This window comes from Jaculus jaculus, chromosome 5 (genome assembly GCF_020740685.1).
Source record: "Jaculus jaculus isolate mJacJac1 chromosome 5, mJacJac1.mat.Y.cur, whole genome shotgun sequence".
In the NCBI taxonomy this organism is placed as follows: Eukaryota; Metazoa; Chordata; class Mammalia; order Rodentia; family Dipodidae; genus Jaculus; species Jaculus jaculus.
Window position 1 is genome coordinate 4,732,941 of NC_059106.1, and position 18,485 is coordinate 4,751,425.

At 47.1% G+C, this 18,485-nt stretch overlaps 1 protein-coding gene across 1 annotated transcript in view; it reads right to left on the reverse strand.

The window, feature by feature from the left end:
* Mpp7 (MAGUK p55 scaffold protein 7) overlaps window positions 1-18,485 on the reverse strand; it is a 213,308-nt gene that overhangs the window by 14,075 nt on the left and 180,748 nt on the right. Inside the window, exon 13 of the mRNA XM_045151043.1 lies at window positions 1,384-1,464. Within this exon, the coding sequence (XP_045006978.1) occupies window positions 1,384-1,464 (81 nt within the window). The remainder of the gene's footprint in view (window positions 1-1,383; window positions 1,465-18,485) is intronic.

The following is an 18,485-nucleotide window of genomic DNA, read 5'->3' on the forward strand; positions in this document are numbered from 1 at the left end:
ATACAATGCTAAAACCACTTGAAAAAGCCAACATTTCAATTTGGCTTTTTCACAGCTTTCTAACATCAACATATTAAGTACTCAAATGGCATTTATTCTGGAGATCAAAATGTTTCAAGTCTCATATTTCATTTGTGAAAATACCTATGAAAACCACTTTCTATAAAAATAGATCTAATTCTGTGTACCAAAAAGAAGTCTGTCATATTTGGTCTGTTTGGCTATGATAAGCCCATTTAATACTATGGGCCAATTACTACATGTAAAAAGTAATTAAGAAAGGTTCGTATTACGAGAAGTCTTCCCCAGCTTTCTGTGTTTTGGCCTTTCGAATCATAAACCTGGCTTAAAACTCTGAAAAACACTAGCAGTTTTTTCAGGAAACAGTGAGACTTCTATTTGAATAAAAAAGTTGCAAACAATAAGTTGATGTCATCTGTCTATTAAATTCACAAAAATCTGTAAGTAGGGAAGTTGCAATTAAGAAATATCCTGCTAATAATCTGTGTCATGTGGGACAAATCTCTTAATCTCTGGTGCCTCAGCCTCCTCCCCAGCAAAGTATGTGTGTCTGCACTGGCTGAGCAGAGAAGAGGCACACTCACAACAGCACCAGGCACCAATAGTGGCACGTCTGTTATGGGGGAAATCAACCGCTCTCTAATTGGACTGGAGGCCCGCTCCATGGCAGGGAATCCATCCCTGATACTGAAAACCGACAACGGGGTAGTCATGAGCCCTAGGGGTGTAACGTCTGCTGCTGTCTGGCTAAATGTATACACTATGCTCACCAAACTGCCCAGTAAGCACTTCTCTTATGTTCATACCCATATATAATATTGGTACTCTCACTTTTGGTTAGAGAAGCTTCTCTTTTCAGATGGCAGTGACCTTGGGATGACTCAGAAGGCATCATGGTGTTGAGAAGAAGTGACAGAGGAGTGCTCAGCACTGCAATATCTCTATCACACCTTCCAAAGCTCAGGGTCCATGGAGGAAGAGGTGGCAAGAAGAATGTAAGAGCCAAAGGAAGGGCAGGACTCCTTACAACGTGCTCCTCCAGACACAAAATGGCCTGGATATCCATGACCTCACAGTGCCTGACACTACCTACACAAGACTATCATTAGAGGAGGAAAAGATCATGACATCAAAATAAAAGAGAGACTGACTGAGATGGGGAAAGAAAGGATGTGATGGAAAGTGGAGTTTCAAAGGGGAAAGTGGGGGGAGGGAGGGAATTACCATGGGATATTGTTTACAATTATGGAAGTTGTCAATAAAAAAAAATTAAATAAACAGCACCAGGCACAGTGTCTACACTCTTGGCACTCAGCAGCCATTACTAATGCAGTCAGGGGCCCTGCATGCTCGGCAACTCACGGGGCACTGTCACGCCGTAGTGCTGCGCGTCGCTGATGAGCAGCCGCCGCTTCAGTTCATTCAGCCCAACGCCCACAGGACCTGGAAAGTGCACAACAGAAACCCGTTACCACCAGGCTGTGCAGTGTACTCAGCCACTGAAGGCACGTGTCTTGAACCTGACTCAGGTTCAGTTCCCCAGCACCCACATAATGCTGGATGTAAAGTGACATGCTTACCTAGAGTTTGTTTATTTGCAGCAACAAGAGGCTGTGACATGCACGTTCATGTGTACATGTGTGCGCACACACACATACACACACACACACATACACAATTAAAACAAACAAAAAAAAGCAATCCATTACAGAACAAAACATCATCTGATTTTATAAATGCCATCAGACTGACAGCTGGATCCAATCTTGCATTCCAAGGAAAGAAGATTTTTCCCAGGTAGGTTATAGGTGTGAAAAAGCCAGAGTTTCTATTGTTGCTTAAAAGAATTGATTTTCTAACTTGCCCTCAAAAAGGTAAAAAAAAAAATGCTTAAAATCTATTGGCTTTGCTTATTGTATGCTTGTCTGTAAAGAAACTCTTCAGCTTCATATGATCCCATTGGTTGAGTGACTGTTTAAGATCGTGAGCTACTGGGGTTTTGTTCAGGAAGTCTTTTTCCATTCCTATATCATGGAAAGTACTTCCTAAATTTTCTTCCAGTAGTATTTGAGTTTCTGGTCTTATGTTGAGGTCTGATCCATTTGGATTTGAGTGTAGTGCATGGTGAAATGCTGTTTTCCTGATGAACCGGATACCAGCACAAGGGGGAAGGAGACCAACACAGAGAAAAATCAACTCCTACCAAATCAGAGAGCCAGAGACCTAGAGGCCCCCAACACCTCAGCACTGAAGCAGACCAAAATTGAACCCAACATGGCTCAGGGAAATTTTGCGGAAGAGGCGGCGGAAAGAATGTCAGAGTCACATGTTGGGTCATGATATGCAGAGACATTTATTGTACCAATAACTGTGGACTAACTCCATAGTGCATGACCCATTTACATCAACAAGGAGGGGCCATTGGGAGTTGGTAGGTCATGGATAAGCCTAAACAATGGTACCAAACTGCCTGTATTTGTTGAAAACTAATAAATTAAATTTAAAAAACTGCTTAAAATGACCACAAAAATATCTAGGTATATCAGGAAGTAACAGGTAAAATTTGGATTATATAATCCTGATATCGATAATAGCAATTTCAAACATTTTTAGATTAAAAGAAAAGAAAATCTTAAAATTTATTTGTGTGTGTATGTACACACATGCCAAGGTCTCTTACCACTGCAAATGAGTATCCATCTTACTTTACATGTGTGACTTTGCAAGAAGGCACCTTTTACTGCTGAGCCCTCTCTCTAGCCCTTTGATTTTATTTCCAATGAAGATTCAATTATGCATTTAACGAAGAAATTTAATTAAACAAGTACATGCCGCATTTACCTGTCACAGTCTTCTCCTAAACAAGATTGCCAATAGGCCTTGCAGGTTTAAATCAAATGCATGCACACTGAGAATGTATAAAGAGCAAGGGATAGAGCACGTTTGGTGACAAAATTGATAACAGCTGACAAATGAACACTACTGTCAAAGGAAGTAACTGGTTGACTAAGATTTTAAGATTTTGGCTGGGGTCAAAATAAAACAAGAGCAAACAAAGAGTGACTTCAAACGTGAGTGGGGACTGCCGCAAGCTCCCAATGTCCAGCGTTTCTTCTTCGGGCCCCTGACTCTGCTCTCCTTTTCTTGCTACTGTCAGGCGCCATTTCCCTGGTGACTTCTCCAACTATCCCTGTTCTCTAAGACACCGTGACATCTCACTGCTACCCTCAAGGAGAGTTCACAGCTAAGGAACCTCCTAGCCACGTAACTGCCCTCTCCAAGCTAGAATGCGTCTCTAATAGTAACACAGGCAAAAGAGTTAATGGCACAACGTGTGTTTGGGTACGCAGATGATTAGCATCATCACAGGAAAACATTCAACAAAGTCAGATGTTTGCACTTACTTACAACAAACTTAGACTTAAGAGCTCAAAAGCCATTCTGTACAAGAAAGAACGTGCAAACAAAAGCCCACCGCTACACACAGAGTAAGGACCTGAAGTCACAGACCGGAGTTACGCAAACATGAGGTGGTATGGACTGGATACTAAGGTGGTCCCCCAAAAGCTCGTGAGTTAAAGGGTTGGATGCCAGTTAGTGTAAGCAACTGGACCGCGAGGGCTCTGGTTTTATCGCTGGTTGAATGGCGGGGCCTAGTGGGAGGAAAAAGGTCACTGGGGGAACAGCCCGCCTCGGAAAAGCAGACCTTGTTCCAGGACCCTTTCTGCAGTCTCATTCTGCTTCTGGGTCACCATGGTATCAGCTCTTTTCTCCCTCATGACCTCCCACCATGGTGTTTCTGTCTTGTCAGAGTCCCAACAGCCAGTCCACCATGGACAGAAGCCTCCGGAGCTTGCAGCCAAAATACATCTTTCCTCCTTTTTTCCCCCCTCAGGTGTTTTACCACAGTAAGAAAGGGCTACTGACATACACAGGATGAGGCAACCCTAACTGAAACATGACCAATAGGTTAAGGGCTTCAAAATGGATTCCATAATACAAAGACCGGCTACTGTGACTCAGGACGGCACCAGCAGCAAGGCTCACCTGGGCGGGGGTCACTCTCCGCGGCACAGAAGCCCTACCCTAACCTTCAGCTAGGGAGCGAGTTCCGCGCTTCTTGTATTTTCCCACTTCAGAAGACTTACCACACTAAATTCCAGCTGCCTATCACTTGTCCTGATGCATTTTTAAAAATATTTTGTTGTTCATTTATTTATTTATTTGAGAGCAACAGAGAGAGAGAGAAAGAGGGAGAGAATGGGTGTGCCAGGGCCTCCAGGCACTGCAAACGAACTGCAGACACATGCGCCCCCTTGTGCATCTGGCTCACGTGGGTCCTGGGGAATGGAGCCTCGAACCGGGCTCCTTAGGCTTCACAGGCAAGCACTTAACCACTAAGCCATCTCTCCAGCTCCACTTGTAACTGATCCTTTAGCAGCTGTGAGGCCTATGAAAACCAAGGTGGGCTTTCTTTCTTTCTTTTTGAGGTAGGGTCTTGCTTTAGGGCAGGCTGCCCTAGGATTCACTATGGAGTCTCAGGGTGGCCTCAAACTCATGGCGATCCTCCTACCTCTACCTCCCGAGTGCTGGGAGTAAAGATGTGCGCCACCACACCCGGCCCGGTGACTTCTTGACCTACTGGTTCCATGACTTGCAAAGTATGGGAACTTCATTGTTTGTTTATTTTGTGTGACTGGGGACAGAACCCAGGGTCTCACTGATATCAAGCAGGCACGCTACCACTGAGCTAATCCTCACGCCTGGATCATTTTATTAAATTGCAAAAAGGAATTATGCTATCATTACGGCAAAATTGTTGACGGTACCAAAGGAGCAGGAGTTGAGGTGGAGAAGCACTTGCATGTAGGACACCTCGGCATGGTGACTAGGAAAGGTGCCCAAAGTCACCGTGGACTTTGTAGATACTGCAGACGAACATGACGATCTTTTGTTTCCTCATTAATTTTTTTTTTAATGAGAGAGAGAGAACAAGGGAGAGAACGGGCATGCCAGAGCCTAAAGCCACTGCAAACCAACTCCAGATGCATGTGCCACCTTGTGTGTCTGGCTTCTGTGGGTCCTGGGACATTGAGCCTGCATTCTTTGGCTTTGCAGGCAAACACCTTAACCACTAAACCATGTCTCCAGCCCTGATTTTACATTTTTGGTGCGTGTACAGATGCACAGCCCCTGTGCGTGCACGCAGCCGCCAGATGACACTGGATGCTTCCCTCTTTCTCTCTCCCTTTCATTTCTTGCGAGGGTTTCTCACTTTGTTCAGTGGCACGGGCTGAGCAGCAAGCTCCAGCAACCCTCCTGTCTCCTGGCCCTCAGTGCTCAGGTCACGGGTGTGCACGGCTACTCCCGAGTCCTTACATGCTTGGCTAGAGACTCAACACGTGTCCCCATGCCTGTGCAGCGAGTGCCCGAGTGAGCTGAGCTCTCTGGCCCCACGGCTCTCATCTAGAGGAAGAGCCGGGCGGCAGTGACGACGGCATGCCACGGCACCGACACGGACACGCACGACTGGGAAGCTGGCACGTGAGGGCGAGCTGGCCGCACGCCTGGCAGCACGCTGGATCGCCAGGAACCCGAGTGGGCTGAGAGCTGCCTAGGTATGCGGCCTCCCTCCTCCCCGCCCGGTGCTCCCAGGAGACAGCCTGCCCGGGAGAGGGGAGGACACTCTTCGCTCAAGAGCGTCCGGTAGCTGTGCGCCTGGGCTAGACTCCGAACACGCCTTCGGGAAGGACCTCTGCTCCTCCACGCTGACAAGGACTGAACTGCGCCACAGAGAACAGGTCCAGCATTCCCTTGAGAACGTATTCAGGCCAAGACAGAAAGAAGTCCACGGGAGAAGAGCCAGAAGGCGAGCATTGGCTGACGAGGGCTCTGACCCTGCATGGGGCTAGTGCATTTTACCCAAGTAAAGACACAAAAAATACAAACAAAATGTTCTAAAACTTAATCTTCAAAATTAATAGGAAAGAAACAAGGAAAACAAATGGTATTCAAATGAGTTCCATTGTCTGCACCTTCCATGTACAGACGAGGTGAACCTAATTACAAATGCTCAGAAAAGAGAAAAGAAAACCAACAAAGTGCCCCGATTACTAAGCCACAGATGGAGGACAACATCTATGATGATGTCAAATGCACCCAGAATTCACTGACGTGATGCGAATTTAATACTTACTTCACAGGCCTCTGCTCCATAGTTCTTCCCAGAGAATGAGACAGTGATCTGTATCTGGCTTTAAAAAAATTTTTTTATCTATGACCCAAGTCAAAAATAAAACAATGATATTTAACTTAGGAGGAAAAAAACCCTGAGCTTTTTTGCATTAGTAGAAAAGGTTTTCCATGTCCAGAATGAGACACGCACTTTTTTTTTTGAGGTAGGGTTTCACTCCAGTACAAGCTGACCTGGAACTCACTTCATAGTCTCAGGGGGGCCTCAAACACATGGCAATCCTCCTACCTCTGCCTCCTGAGTACTGGGATTAAAGGCGTGTACCCCCACGGACAGCTCAGAATGATATTCTTTAAAGCATTTTTTAAAGATTTATTTTCATTTATTTATTAGAGACACAGAGAGAGAGGGAGGTAATGAGGGAGGGGGGAGAGAGAGAGAATGGGCATGTCAGGGCCTCTAGCCAATGCAAATGAACACCACACACATGCACCACCATGTGCATCTGGGTTACGTGGGACCTGGAGAACTGAACCTGGGCCCTTAGGCTTTGCAGGCAAGCACTTTAACTGCTAAGCGATCTCTCCAGTCCAGAAACGATACTCTCAATTTTTATAGAAAGTATATATTTTTTCTGTGTATGGACACACCAGAGCCTCTTGTGGATAAAACAAATCTCAGATGCTTACCCAATTCTCTGCACCCTGCTTACATGGTGTTAGCTTGGGAACCAAACCAGGCTAGCAGGCTCTGCAAGCAAGCACCTTTAACTGCTGAGCCATCTTGTTGGCCCCAATACTCTTAAAGTTGATGGCACTCACTGAAAAATAATATTTTATTTACTAATAAAAAGAGAGAGAGAGGAAGAAGTAGAGAGAGAGAGAGAGAGAGAGAGAGAAGGGAGAGAGAATAGGCACACCAGGGCCTCCAACCACTGCAAACAAACTCCAGATACACATGCCACTTTGTGCCTCTTGCTTATGTGGGTGCTGGAGAACTGAACCTGGGTCCTTTGGCTTTGCAGGCAAGTGCCTTAACCACTAAGCAATCTCTTCAGCCCCCCCCCTCCTTATTTTGACTGCATTCACTTTTAGTCTTGGTAACTGTGTGACATAACCCTTACAAACCAGCCCGTCATTGCTCACTCACCCAGTGCACATTCACATCCCTTAGGAATGTGCAGCAGAAAGGGTATTGTTTGAAAACCTTGCTCTAGATTAGATTATTCTAGATCACCATTTTTCAAGAGTAAAAATATCTATACAAAAAGCCTTAAACAGGGACATAATTTCCATCATTCTTATTACACAAATGGCCATTGGGCCTACAACAAGGTATTTTCCCTATGGGGCTCCGGATCATTCTGCTGCCAACACTGGGGAGGATTGCCAGTTTCTTCTGGATTGTGAAAAGAACACAATTTCAATCACATCTCCATCCTGTGCTCTCCTCCCATGGTGAGGTGAAAGCACATTTTCAGTAGGCTGCTTTGCATTTAAAATACAAAATCTACATTGTAAGCAATCTTTTGGTATAAGAAGCTCACTCATTCATATGCTTCTGTAAAAAGAGAGATTCATTTTGCCCTTCAATATATATGTTTTATCACAATTAGTGAATTACATTTATATCCACCTGCACTTGCTGATTATAAAGCTAGGCAAGCACAGAATCCACACAGCAGGGCTTAGGCCACACACAGGCCTCAGAATAATGACATGACAGCGGAAGGCTTTTCATGCAGCAGGCATGGGTAAGCTGGCTAACCCATGCCATTAATGACTCTCAAAACATCTCTGAAAGAGTCCTTCTTTTGTAGATGAGAAAGCTGAAACAGTGAAAGTTCAGGTGTTTTCTGAAGGGCACACATCTGGCATGTGGCTTAACTGTTACTCAAAAGCTCCTGACTCTGGGCTGGAGAGATGGCTTAGCAGTTAAGGAGCTTGGCTGCAAAGCCTAAGGACTCATATTCGACCCTCCAGGTCCCATGTAAGCCAGATGCACAGTGACGCAAGTGTGCAATGTCAAACATGCACACAAGGGGGCGTACGCATCTGGAGGTCGACTGCAGTGGCTGGAGCCCCTGGTGCACCCATTCTCTCTCTCTCATAAAAATAAAAAAAGCTCCTGACCCATCGGTCTGCATGTTTTACACTGTCCCTAGTCTTTAAAAAGAAAAACAATGTCCAGGAACCATGAGCCCGGGTGCCAGCTGCTGCGCTCTTCTCGCTGGGCCTGGGACTCCAGGGGCCTCTTTCATCCCCAGCTGCAAACTCTGGCATTAGTCAGATCTGCTGGTTTCAACAGATGTTCCATGCAGAACTTCTGAGAAGACCAAAATAAATTTAATTAAGGCTAAACTAACTTTAATATGGTGTGTGCCCAGCTTGGCTTGGGCAGCATACACGGGGGCATGTCTGTTAACATTTTTCATTCAGGAATAAGGAAAATCAAGCATAATGGCATGCACATAAAAACCAAGAGTACATTGAAATGATGTGAGAGTTTATTAATTTGGAATTAGGGCACTGAACTAAAGTTAGGTGCTTATTAGACATGCTGTATAGCTATTTCCTACCAAGGGACAGTCCCTCCTACAGGGGGCAGTGAGACTTCCGGACTCACAAAGCTCATAAAACTTACAGGATTGAGGAAATGGAAGTTGTAAGAGTCACAAGGCTCCTCCTCAAAAGGTGACCTAAGCAGCAAACAACTGCTGGAAGCTGGAGAAGCCTCTGGTGGGGCTGACACAGTTGGGGGTCTCCCGAGTACTGCGGGCAGGCTCCTCAGTGATGGCGCAGTGGGGTCTCCCGAGTACTGCGGGCAGGCTCCTCAGTGATGGCGCAGTGGGGTCTCCCGAGTACTGCGGGCAGGCTCCTCAGTGATGGTGCAGTGGGGTCTCCCGAGTACTGCGGGCAGGCTCCTCAGTGATGGCGCAGTGGGGTCTCCCGAGTACTGCGGGCAGGCTCCTCAGTGATGGCGGAGTGGAGGTCTCCCGAGTACTGCGGGCAGGCTCCTCAGTGATGACGCAGTGGGGTCTCCCGAGTACTGCGGGCAGGCTCCTCAGTGATGGCGGAGTGGAGGTCTCCCGAGTACTGCGGGCAGGCTCCTCAGTGATGGCGCAGTGGGGTCTCCCGAGTACTGCGGGCAGGCTCCTCAGTGATGGCGCAGTGGGGTCTCCCGAGTACTGCGGGCAGGCTCCTCAGTGATGACGCAGTGGGGTCTCCCGAGTACTGCGGGCAGGCTCCTCAGTGATGGCGCAGTGGGGTCTCCCGAGTACTGCGGGCAGGCTCCTCAGTGATGGCGCAGTGGGGTCTCCCGAGTACTGCGGGCAGGCTCCTCAGTGATGGCGCAGTGGGGTCTCCCGAGTACTGCGGGCAGGCTCCTCAGTGATGGCGCAGTGGGGTCTCCCGAGTACTGCGGGCAGGCTCCTCAGTGATGGCGGAGTGGAGGTCTCCCGAGTACTGCGGGCAGGCTCCTCAGTGATGGTGCAGTGGGGTCTCCCGAGTACTGCGGGCAGGCTCCTCAGTGATGACGCAGTGGGGTCTCCCGAGTACTGCGGGCAGGCTCCTCAGTGATGGTGCAGTGGGGTCTCCCGAGTACTGCGGGCAGGCTCCTCAGTGATGGTGCAGTGGGGGTCTCCCGAGTACTGCGGGCAGGCTCCTCAGTGATGGCGCAGTGGGGTCTCCCGAGTACTGCGGGCAGGCTCCTCAGTGATGGCGCAGTGGGGTCTCCCGAGTACTGCGGGCAGGCTCCTCAGTGATGGCGCAGTGGGGTCTCCCGAGTACTGCGGGCAGGCTCCTCAGTGATGGCGCAGTGGGGTCTCCCGAGTACTGCGGGCAGGCTCCTCAGTGATGGCGGAGTGGAGGTCTCCCGAGTACTGCGGGCAGGCTCCTCAGTGATGGTGCAGTGGGGTCTCCCGAGTACTGCGGGCAGGCTCCTCAGTGATGACGCAGTGGGGTCTCCCGAGTACTGCGGGCAGGCTCCTCAGTGATGGCGCAGTGGGGTCTCCCGAGTACTGCGGGCAGGCTCCTCAGTGATGGCGCAGTGGGGTCTCCCGAGTACTGCGGGCAGGCTCCTCAGTGATGGCGGAGTGGGGTCTCCCGAGTACTGCGGGCAGGCTCCTCAGTGATGGCGGAGTGGAGGTCTCCCGAGTACTGCGGGCAGGCTCCTCAGTGATGGCGCAGTGGGGTCTCCCGAGTACTGCGGGCAGGCTCCTCAGTGATGGCGCAGTGGGGTCTCCCGAGTACTGCGGGCAGGCTCCTCAGTGATGGCGGAGTGGAGGTCTCCCGAGTACTGCGGGCAGGCTCCTCAGTGATGGTGCAGTGGGGTCTCCCGAGTACTGCGGGCAGGCTCCTCAGTGATGGCGCAGTGGGGTCTCCCGAGTACTGCGGGCAGGCTCCTCAGTGATGGCGGAGTGGAGGTCTCCCGAGTACTGCGGGCAGGCTCCTCAGTGATGGTGCAGTGGGGTCTCCCGAGTACTGCGGGCAGGCTCCTCAGTGATGGCGGAGTGGAGGTCTCCCGAGTACTGCGGGCAGGCTCCTCAGTGATGGCGGAGTGGAGGTCTCCCGAGTACTGCGGGCAGGCTCCTCAGTGATGGCGCAGTGGGGTCTCCCGAGTACTGCGGGCAGGCTCCTCAGTGATGGCGCAGTGGGGTCTCCCGAGTACTGCGGGCAGGCTCCTCAGTGATGGCGCAGTGGGGTCTCCCGAGTACTGCGGGCAGGCTCCTCAGTGATGGCGGAGTGGAGGTCTCCCGAGTACTGCGGGCAGGCTCCTCAGTGATGGTGCAGTGGGGTCTCCCGAGTACTGCGGGCAGGCTCCTCAGTGATGGCGGAGTGGAGGTCTCCCGAGTACTGCGGGCAGGCTCCTCAGTGATGACGCAGTGGGGTCTCCCGAGTACTGCGGGCAGGCTCCTCAGTGATGGCGGAGTGGAGGTCTCCCGAGTACTGCGGGCAGGCTCCTCAGTGATGGCGCAGTGGGGTCTCCCGAGTACTGCGGGCAGGCTCCTCAGTGATGGCGGAGTGGAGGTCTCCCGAGTACTGCGGGCAGGCTCCTCAGTGATGACGCAGTGGGGTCTCCCGAGTACTGCGGGCAGGCTCCTCAGTGATGGCGGAGTGGAGGTCTCCCGAGTACTGCGGGCAGGCTCCTCAGTGATGGTGCAGTGGGGTCTCCCGAGTACTGCGGGCAGGCTCCTCAGTGATGGCGGAGTGGAGGTCTCCCGAGTACTGCGGGCAGGCTCCTCAGTGATGACGCAGTGGGGTCTCCCGAGTACTGCGGGCAGGCTCCTCAGTGATGGCGGAGTGGAGGTCTCCCGAGTACTGCGGGCAGGCTCCTCAGTGATGGCGCAGTGGGGTCTCCCGAGTACTGCGGGCAGGCTCCTCAGTGATGGCGCAGTGGGGTCTCCCGAGTACTGCGGGCAGGCTCCTCAGTGATGGCGCAGTGGGGTCTCCCGAGTACTGCGGGCAGGCTCCTCAGTGATGGCGCAGTGGGGTCTCCCAAGTACTGCGGGCAGGCTCCTCAGTGATGGTGCCCACGTCTGTCAGTCCCTCTTACACTTTCTGCTCTAAGCAACCCCAATAAACTTGTTGTGTTACCAGGCTAGGCTGGGTGCAATCATTACTTTGGACTTTCCAGTACCCTATTTGGAATTCACATCTCCCCAGGAAACCACACAATACCTGCAAATGAGTATTTGCTTCACTTTAGAAATGCTCCACAGCCCATGGGACATAACTCAGCATTTTTCTATTATGCCCAAGAGCCTGGGCTCAACCCCTAGTACCATAACAAAAACAAACATAAAAACACTTTGTAGACACTTCCATATCAGGTAATCCCCTTTTCCAAATTGCACTAAGTTCATATATTAAAGTTTGTAATAAAAATTATAAAAATGGTAAAATCATTGAAAAGGAAGAACAAAGCCATGTACATCAGCTCTTATTAGAAGTCCTTGAGAAAATGTGTAAATTTGGCAATTGTAAATACTTCACAATTTAATTAGCACTCCTTACTGATAGGCAAAATACCGTTTAAAGTGTTAATAAAATGATGCAAGTAAAATGTTTCCTCTCCTTGATCTAGCCTTTTTTAAAAACACAACAAAACCATCCACTTCCTCCGTCTTCCTCCTCGGCACAACAGTGTCTCACTGTATAGTCTCACATCCGGGTATCATGGTGCCCGCTCTCAGCCCGCCCTGCTCCCCTTCCTCCCGTCACAGCGCTCCACCGCACTGGGTTACACAGCGGCACCTCCACGGCCTCTGCCAAGAGAACGCCACGGCCATGCAGCGCTGGGGCCAGGTGTGTGCCACACGCCACACTTAATGAGATTATTATGAAGATTTTATATTGGTGTGCACCTTTCATCGCAGCATTCGGGAGGCAGAGGCAAAAGGAATGCCTTGAGTCTGAGGCCAGTCTGAGAGGTCATGATGAATTCCTGGCCAAGAGAGAGTCACCACCTCAAAAACAGAACAAAACAACAAAACACTGTACTTGAAAAAAGCAGTCACTGTTGGGCAATGATTCATTTTTATCTTAACTAGAAAGGTTAAAAATAGTAGCAGGTTTCAGGGATATGGTAAATGATACTTCTTCTTCAAATGTCCCTTTAGTCAATTGACATTACTACCTCACAGCCCATATAATTACAAAAGGCTCAGTATTTTCACTGTTCTGTCTCATTTTTTAAATAATTTTATTGCAGGGCTGGAGAGATGGCTTAGTGGTTAAGCGCTTGCCTGTGAAGCCTAAGGACCCCGGTTCGAGGCTCAGTTCCCCAGGTCCCACGTTAGCCAGATGCACAAGGGGGCGCACGCGTCTGGAGTTCGTTTGCAGAGGCTGGAAGCCCTGGCGCGCCCATTTTCTCTCTCTATCTGTCTCTCTCTGTGTCTGTCGCTCTCAAATAAATAAATAAAAATTAAAAAAAAAACCAAAGATAAAATTAAAAGTTTAAAAAAAATAATAATTTTATTGCAGAAATATGTTTTAGTCATTTTCATTTGTGATTCATTTTGACTTCTGAGATCTCTTGGAGCGCCCAGGCTGGCCTTGAAGTCATGATTCTCCCGCCTCTACTTCCAGAATACTGAGTTTACAGGCATGTAGCATCATGCCTGGCTTACATGCTTATCATCTCTAACATATGCTGCATATAGTTATATATAATTTTTCAAATTAGAATGCTAACAAAACATACTTTCAAAATTAGTTCATAGTTGAGGTGGTTTTCATTCTATAAACAGGGTCTCAAGAAAGATCTGCTTTCAGAAACTGAAACAAACAGATCCAACTAAAAACCAAGCAGTAATAAATAAATGGGAACGCATTAAGCTGACGACAGTAGTGGCTGTGAGGCTAGCGTGAGGATGCTGACAGAAGGCGTCAGCGTTGGTAGGATGCTCTTGCACATAAGGGTTTGGCCACATCTGTGTCCCTACGCTTTGGAGTTTCTACTTACTTACGTGTTAATGCAGTTTCTGAATGAATACTAGAACAATGATGTATCCTAAAAATATTTTACTGAAATCAATGAAATGTGATACACATATTTAAATGACATAGTCTAATGATGTGCAATAAATAATTTTCATTTGTAAATGTCTGGCAACATTAAGTCTAGTGCTTCTTAAGGCTAATTATTAAGTGGAATTTAGTAAATTAAATATAAGTTGTCCTTACACATGAAGGTGGTTAATTATCTACTAGGAAAATGGCTTCACAAAAAGTGAGATACAGGTAGGCAGAGATTGGCCAAATCATTCATGTAACAATCATCATAATGCATCAATGATAAAATTCTTCAAATCATTCATGTAATAGTCATCATAATGCATCAATGACAGAGTTTGTCAAATCATTCACACAACAGTCATAATAATGAAGCAATGAAACTCATCGAATCATTCATGTAAGAGTCATAATAATGGAGTAATGAAAAGGTCCATCCTTGTCTGCACATATTTCTTTCCAGTATTTTCATTTTCTCCAATATGAAGTGATATATTACTCTTACCAAGTACTGTTTATATTTCCTACTGATCTTTGTACATCTTGGCACAAGCAGTGGTATATTACACAGAGTTCCTGACGTGGAGAGAGCTTTGATGATGTGCTCACCTCCAGTATACCTGCACCGCTTAACACAAAAGTTCTTCCACAGCTCCCTACAGACATTTTTACTGTATTTGGCCAGACTTCTTATTCTTTCCTACCCAGGGGAAAATATCAGAATTATGGGAGTCTGCAGTAAGTACCCCAAACTGCTTTGTTACTGGTAAAAACACACTTACTCATTTGATTTACTGCAAGATAAATCCAACAAAATCTCTAGGAATCTTACTGATCAGACACATGCTATAAAAGTCGACATGACATACTGTAGCACTACTATTTTGTTGCTATGGCCATAAAATAAAAAGAGGCATGCTATTATGTTTGACCCACAATGGTAGAATGATCATGTTAGCGGGTGATTGAAATTTTGTATTTAAGAATGACAAATCTGTTTATTAAATCAAATTTAAAGTCCTTTTGGAATCAAATTATATAAAAATAAAACATATTAGCAGTTCATAATAAACCCTCACAGTAAGATTTCATTTTTTTGTTGTTGTTGCTTTCATGATGGAGAAAATATTAATGAAACATCAATTTGTAATGCTAAGACACCAAAACAAGAAATGAAAAAGTAAGAAAAGGAGAGTGGATACCTCGGTGAACAAGCATGATTTCCCCAAAGCAGCTATCTGAGCTGCTCTGAGCTTATGTAGACTATTAACTTTAGTCCTAGACTCATCTCTTGCTCAGCCATCACAAGACTGCAATCACACTCAAGGATCACATTACGGCCACCCCATGATCCACAAGAAAAGAAAGAGGCAAGGGTAACTTTCTTCCTTCAGAATCTGCTTAGGGTGACCTTTCACTAGAGATAACATGATCTCGTTCAAAACCTATCACGTCCTGACCCCAAATGCTCCATTAACCCTGCTCCCTATGTTATTCCCTTCACAGCCCTTATCAACACCAGGAACTACCCAAGTGGAATTAGCATTTAACATTCACTTATTATGACTGTGCTTTGGGTCAAACTGCTCCCACTGGACTATAAATGGCGTGAGGACGAAAGGGGTTCTGTTGTTCACCAGTGAGCTCAACCAAGTGCTCAGAACAGCACCTGTGGGCCAGTTCTCTACACAAAGTCAGCTGAACGAACAGAGCTGTAATTTATGCCCAGAAATGCAGACCAAGTAGAAATATTTAAGATAGACTACAGGCATAAAAAGCTAACTGTGATTCTAATAGAGATCATATTTTCCTCTTTGGCCAAGAATAATCATTTTAAACCCATCACACATTCATATATTTGATGGTGACTTTTGGTTTTATATTATCTATGCAAGATTCTCCAGAGCAGATTAATACTTGCAAGTTTGCGACCACAGGTCACAGGCAACAGGAATTCTAGGAGAGAATATTCACGTTCAGATCTGAGTGTGGACTTCCCTCTCTGCTGCATGTGGGAGACTGTGCTATGTAATCATTTCACGGAAAAATGATGACATTTGTATAAATGTCTATTCAAACTACCTCTGCAGAGCAGTCTTCAAGCAGCATATAAGATTCGGCACAACGGGAGACAGACTAGGACTTAATGTTAAAGTTGGAAATGTGAAATATACAGGAAGATTTATTCTTAGTTTCGTCTTATGCCTCATAACTAGACAGAACAAGTCACAGATTGTCTGAATATCCACAAGATGAATCTTTGCTCTTGTTTTGGCCTAAGCCACAAAAAGTGTTTTACTGGCTTTTAACGCCACAGCTTGACTCTGCTCTTCCCCACAACCCCACAATACAATGTGGCTTCATTATTTTACTTTGAAGGAAGATTTGCTAAAGATAACACTTGATAGGCAGGAAATGCCTGACATTTGGTTCTAACACTTTTTAGAACATACTTTTAAACACAGAAGGGAATTTAACAGGAAACTGTCACTGAGATATTCACTGGCTAAAATGTGGCTCAGTACAAATGTATTAACAAATAGAAGAGGAAGTGAAATGGTTGTCATCAATCTGAAACTGCCTGGATGCCTTACTTTTGCCATGGCAGCTTGGTCTATCTTTATTTCTTAGAGCCAAGAATAAAAATCATGTATTATTATATCATAATAATACAACATAGTGAGAATAAACTCTCTACCTCCTCAACAGTATTTATCTAAGAGTCTCAAGGCCAAAACCATGACTCACAGTGGGTAATGACAATCAGACTGAAGGAGGGCCAACAATGTTCACAATTGTTTCTTCTTTCTGCATATACTGTAGGTGCCAAGGAAATATATCCTAGGGATAGCTTTTTTTTTTTTTTTTAACAATCATGAAAGGAAACAATTAACTCAGGAGCCATCTAGAATGTCCACAACGCACACCCACTGCGTGAGTGCTTCTTCCACGTGATAAACTGCAGGACAGGCTGACCCATAACCATTCTCAACACTGAGGCTCAAACCCAGCAGGACTCAACTCACACTGGAACATTTCATGTGTGTTTTCCTAGTATTTTTAGATAATATTTAACTTTTTATTTTTTACCAAAACCTTAATAGAGAGTATTAAGGATGTCTCAGACATTGCAAAGATTGTTTAACTCTCAAAGCAAACCTGGAAAACCAGACTGCTCCTCTCTCACCTCTACTTCTCAGGTAAAGAACACGAAGGCCAAGGAGAGTGTGCACTGCAGGGCAGGCTGGGACTGGCGAGCTGTCTGCGTGCTGCCGTTTCACTCCCCTCGCTCACAGCAGAGAGGAGTGGGCTTATCCAGGCCCCACCTCAAAGCCACTGGACCACCGAGGGGGCCACACAGGCAAGAAAGGACTCCTCGGCAGTGACGGCACGGAAAAAGCGACAGTGAGGAAACACGAGTGCAGAGCTCGTTGCGTCAACCCACCCTGGGCGGCCAGCAGGTGCCATGCACAGAGGGGCACAGACAGCGGGTGGACGGGCACTCTAGTGCGCAGCCAGAGGCGGCTGGGCTGTTGGCTGAGCTGCTACTTCTATAGGCATCTCGATTTTGCAAATCTTTCCTTAAGAAAAAGCATTAAAGCATTAATGAAAATTCTGCATTAATGTAACATGTTCTCTCTCTCTGCTTTTCAATAGACACACATGTGGACATTCCCCCCCCACCAAAAAAAAAAACATAGAATCAGACTCACATTACTCATTAAGTCTGTTTGGTTGTGACACTATTTTTACTGACTTAAATACTGCATATGTCATCAGCAACTGTGCCAACATGGGGAACAGGGTGCCAAGGGCCTGTAAGGTTTATGTGGACTACCAACTTAACAGAAGCTCCTGGGAAAGTGACCTCTGGGCATGTCTGCGAGGGATTTTATGAGGTTAGTAGAGGTAGGAAGACCCACCTTAACCGTGGACATCACCATTCCATGAGCTGGGATCCAGGGCCATGCACAAGGAGAGAACTGGCTGCACACTAGGACCCAGCTCTCTGCTTTGTCACTGTGGACTGAATGTGACCAGTTCCCACACACTCCTGCCGCTCTGTCTTCCCACACCATGATGGACTGTAACCTTGAATTGTGTGCCTGAAATACACCCTTCCTCCCGTAAGGTGCTCCTCGTCAGTAAGAAAGTAATGAGTACAGAGACAAAGTGACCATGATTCTATAGTCAGACCAGTCAATGGCCAGGCTCATCTCATGTCCAGAGTTTTGGTTGATGTTACTTCTCCTGCATGACTTTCAGTTGACCGACGCCGACAAACCAAAGATAAAATGTCACTGAACCAGGGCTGGAGAGATGGCTTAGCGGTTAAGGCATTTGCCTGCAAAGCCAAAGGACCCAGGTTTGATTCCCCAGGACCCACATTAGCCAGCTACACAAGGGGGCACATTCGTCTGGAGTTCGTTTGCAGTGGCTGGAAGCCCAGGAAAGCCCATTCTGTCTCTCTCTCTCTCTCTCTCTGTCAAACAAATAAAAAAATAAAAACACTTTTTAAAAAATGTCACTGAACCAGCAGACTGATACAAAACCCATCAAGACAGGAGAGGCATGAGACAGCACAAAACTGAGAAGTCACCAAAAAGGAAGCAGCCAGAGTAATCTGCAGCTAGCTCTGACCCTAACCAGTAACCACAGGAGTGAGGGCAACTGACCCCAGAGCAGCGAGCCTTCTCCCTGAGGGCACTTGTACTCTGCACCCATTAGGACCAGTTGTGGGGTGGGCGTGGCTAGGC